General features: G+C 61.5%; 1 protein-coding gene across 2 annotated transcripts in view; it reads left to right on the top strand.

Moving 5' to 3' along the window:
• The window catches only part of DGUOK (deoxyguanosine kinase), a 2,812-nt gene extending 374 nt beyond the window's left edge, over positions 1–2,438 (top strand). The window contains exons 2-7 of one of the 2 annotated variants that reach the window (XM_010562859.1): positions 49–161; positions 267–448; positions 919–1,066; positions 1,459–1,574; positions 1,700–1,799; positions 2,016–2,438. In XM_010562859.1, coding sequence (XP_010561161.1) covers positions 49–161; positions 267–448; positions 919–1,066; positions 1,459–1,574; positions 1,700–1,799; positions 2,016–2,078 — 722 coding nt within the window. In that variant the 3' untranslated portion in view covers positions 2,079–2,438. Of the gene's footprint in view, positions 1–48; positions 162–266; positions 449–918; positions 1,067–1,458; positions 1,575–1,699; positions 1,946–2,015 lie in introns of those variants that run through there. The other variant, XM_010562858.1, reaches the window with a different exon arrangement.
• Positions 2,439–2,752: the final 314 nt, after the last annotated feature.

Genomic DNA, 2,752 nt, shown 5'->3' with positions numbered 1-2,752 from the left:
GGGGGACACCAGGAGGCCCCCCCTGCCCACCCCCCCACCCCCCCGCAGCCGTGGGGAAATCAACATTCCTGAAGCTGCTGGGTGCCACCTTCCCCGAGTGGCACTTGGTGACCGAACCCGTGGCACAGTGGCAAAAGGTGCCAGCCGGCGGCACGGCGGAGGTAATGGCGGGTACCGGTTGGCGGGTACCGGTCGAGTCTCGGCACCATTCGGCAACCCCGCCGCGGCGGGACGACCTCGACTTCCAGTTCTTCCTTCCTTCGTAGGCGTCCGTGGGCTCCACCAACCTTCTCCAGATGATGTACCAGGAGCCGGCACGGTGGTCCTACACCTTCCAGACCTTCTCCTGCCTCAGCCGGCTGAAGGCGATGCTGGAGCCGCCGCCTGAGCGGTTCCGTGGGAACCCCCACCCTGTGCGGGTCTTCGAGCGCTCCGTCTACAGCGACAGGTACCCGGCACCCCCAAATTAAAATACGAAAGAAGAGGGATGAAGGGATTAAATGGGAGAACGAGCGTCTGCGCCGCTTGGGTTGTGTCCCCTGGGGTGAGCAGAGCCACTGTCCCCAGCGAAGCCCGGAGTGATGCTTAATTACAGCAATGCGCTTGTTGGATAATTTGGGGCTTCGTTATCCCCCAAATAATTTTTGCAATAACCTTCGCCCCTGTCAGGCGGTGGCTTGACATCCCTGGGGGGATGGATGGGCTCGGTAGTGGTGGGCCACACCGGGTGGCTGTGTCCCCCCCAACATCGCTCAGCCCCAAATTAAGGATTTCCGCCTTAATTAAACGCCAGCCGTTCCCAGTTGGTGCAAAAAAGGTGAAAAAAATGGCCGTGAAGCCACTTGGGCTGGGGATGGCGTGGAGGTCCTGATGGCAGTGGTGCCGGCTGCCCTTTCCCTTCTCTCCGTCTCTTCCCAGGTACGTCTTTGCCAAGAACCTCTTCGAGGCCGGGCACCTGCAGCCGCTGGAATGGGCGATTTACCAGGACTGGCACGGCTTCCTCCTGCGGCAGCTGGGGCCCCGCGCCGCCCTCCACGGCTTCCTCTACCTGCGGGCGATGCCGCAGGTGGGTGCTGGCGGGCGAGAGCCCCCGCGTTCAGCGGGGAGAGGGATGCAGCAGGGGTTCGGCTTCGCTCGGAGCCTGGCGAGTGCCTGGAATTACCGAAGTGTTGGGTTTTAACCGTAACTCCCCGCCCTGGAGGAGCGGGACCCGCTCCTGTGCCCATGGGAATGTCGGTGGGAGTTTTGCTACGGATCCTAGAGGGGATTTTGGGGAGGGAGGGCTGCTGCATCCTCCAGGGATGCCCAGCTTCGGTCCCTCCCCTCGGGCTGCTTTGCCGGGCGCCTGCATCCCATTAACCTCCCGTCTCTCCCGTTAACCTCCCATCTTCCCTGCATCCCGTTAACCTCCCGTCTCCTGTCTCTCCCGGTAATCTCCCATCTCCCGTGCGGGTGCAGACGTGCCTGGAGCGGCTGCGGCGGAGGGCGAGGAGCGAGGAGGGGGGCATCCAGCTGGGGTACCTGCAGCAGCTCCACGGCCAGCACGAGCGCTGGCTGGTGGAGAAGACCACGGAGTGAGTCCAAATCCATCCTCGCCGCGCTCCCCTCCCCGGCACGCGGACCAGCTGTGGTTTTGGGGTGCCCCCCCCTGATTTGGGGGTATATTTGTTTTAAGCCCATCTCTCCCTCCCTTCTTCAGGGTCCACTTTGCGGACGTGAAGCACGTGCCCGTCCTGGTGCTGGATGTGGACAAGGACTTCGAGCATGACGCGGCCACGCAGGGCGTCCTCATGGCACAGGTGGGCATGGCCGAGGCGGCACAGCTCGGTGGCATCCCGCTGCCGGGAGCGCCGGCACAGCCGTCGGAGTCGTGCCAACCTCTGAGCCTCTGCCTCATCTTCATTTTTCCATGGAAAAAATAATTTCCGCACCCTCGGTCCAAGCCAGTTTAAACCTCGGCCATGCCGGCACCATCCCGGTGCCATCCGGCACTCTGAATTGGCTTCTCCTTGCAGGTGGAGGCTTTCGCGACAGCGCTGCGAGCCCAAACTTTGCCATCATGCCCCAGCCCTCTCTGAGCAGCGGCAGCATCCCTGCCCACCGGTACCCGCGCCGAGCGGCAGAGCCGGGAAAGGGGCATCGCCGCCGCCAGCTCTGGCCGAAGATCCCGACACCAAGGACAAGGGACAAGTCCTGGTCCCCGACCGTCCCCCTTGGTCCTTTTAATTTGGGCAAGGGGTGTATTTAAGGCGCTGACAGCACGGGGTGGATGGTTTAAGGCGAATAATCGGAGGTGCAGCCGTGTGATGAGCTTCGGGGTGGCATGACGTGCTCCCCCCCCACGCATTTGGGGGACCAGGTTGCTGCCATGACCCCCTCCCCATCTATAGGGATCACCAGCCGGGGACGCCGGAGCCGGGGATGCTCCGTAAGGTGGATTTAATGCACTGGTTAAATTCCAACAGAAAAATCGTCATGGCTCATATTTAAGTCACACCACCCCCCGTATTTTATTATTTTATATATTTATATTTTTTTCCTTTAAATTAAAAACAAAGTGATGTCGAGCTCTTCTGTGTCTTGAACTGCAGGTGGTGGGTCGGGGTGGGCTCCAGTGGGTGCTGTTCCACAGGGGGGATGGTGTTCCTCCAATTTTGGGGTGTTTGTGGCCAGAGCAGTGGGGGTGACCCGGGGGAGGGGGAGAGTGCCCCTGGGTTTGGGGGAAAACCATGGGGATTTGGCACCTGCTGGG

Source organism: Haliaeetus leucocephalus, unplaced genomic scaffold, assembly GCF_000737465.1.
Source record: "Haliaeetus leucocephalus isolate CR32 unplaced genomic scaffold, Haliaeetus_leucocephalus-4.0 Scaffold162, whole genome shotgun sequence".
In the NCBI taxonomy this organism is placed as follows: Eukaryota; Metazoa; Chordata; class Aves; order Accipitriformes; family Accipitridae; genus Haliaeetus; species Haliaeetus leucocephalus.
Note: the sequence above shows the minus strand (reverse complement) of the source record. Positions and strands in the feature narration are given on the sequence as shown.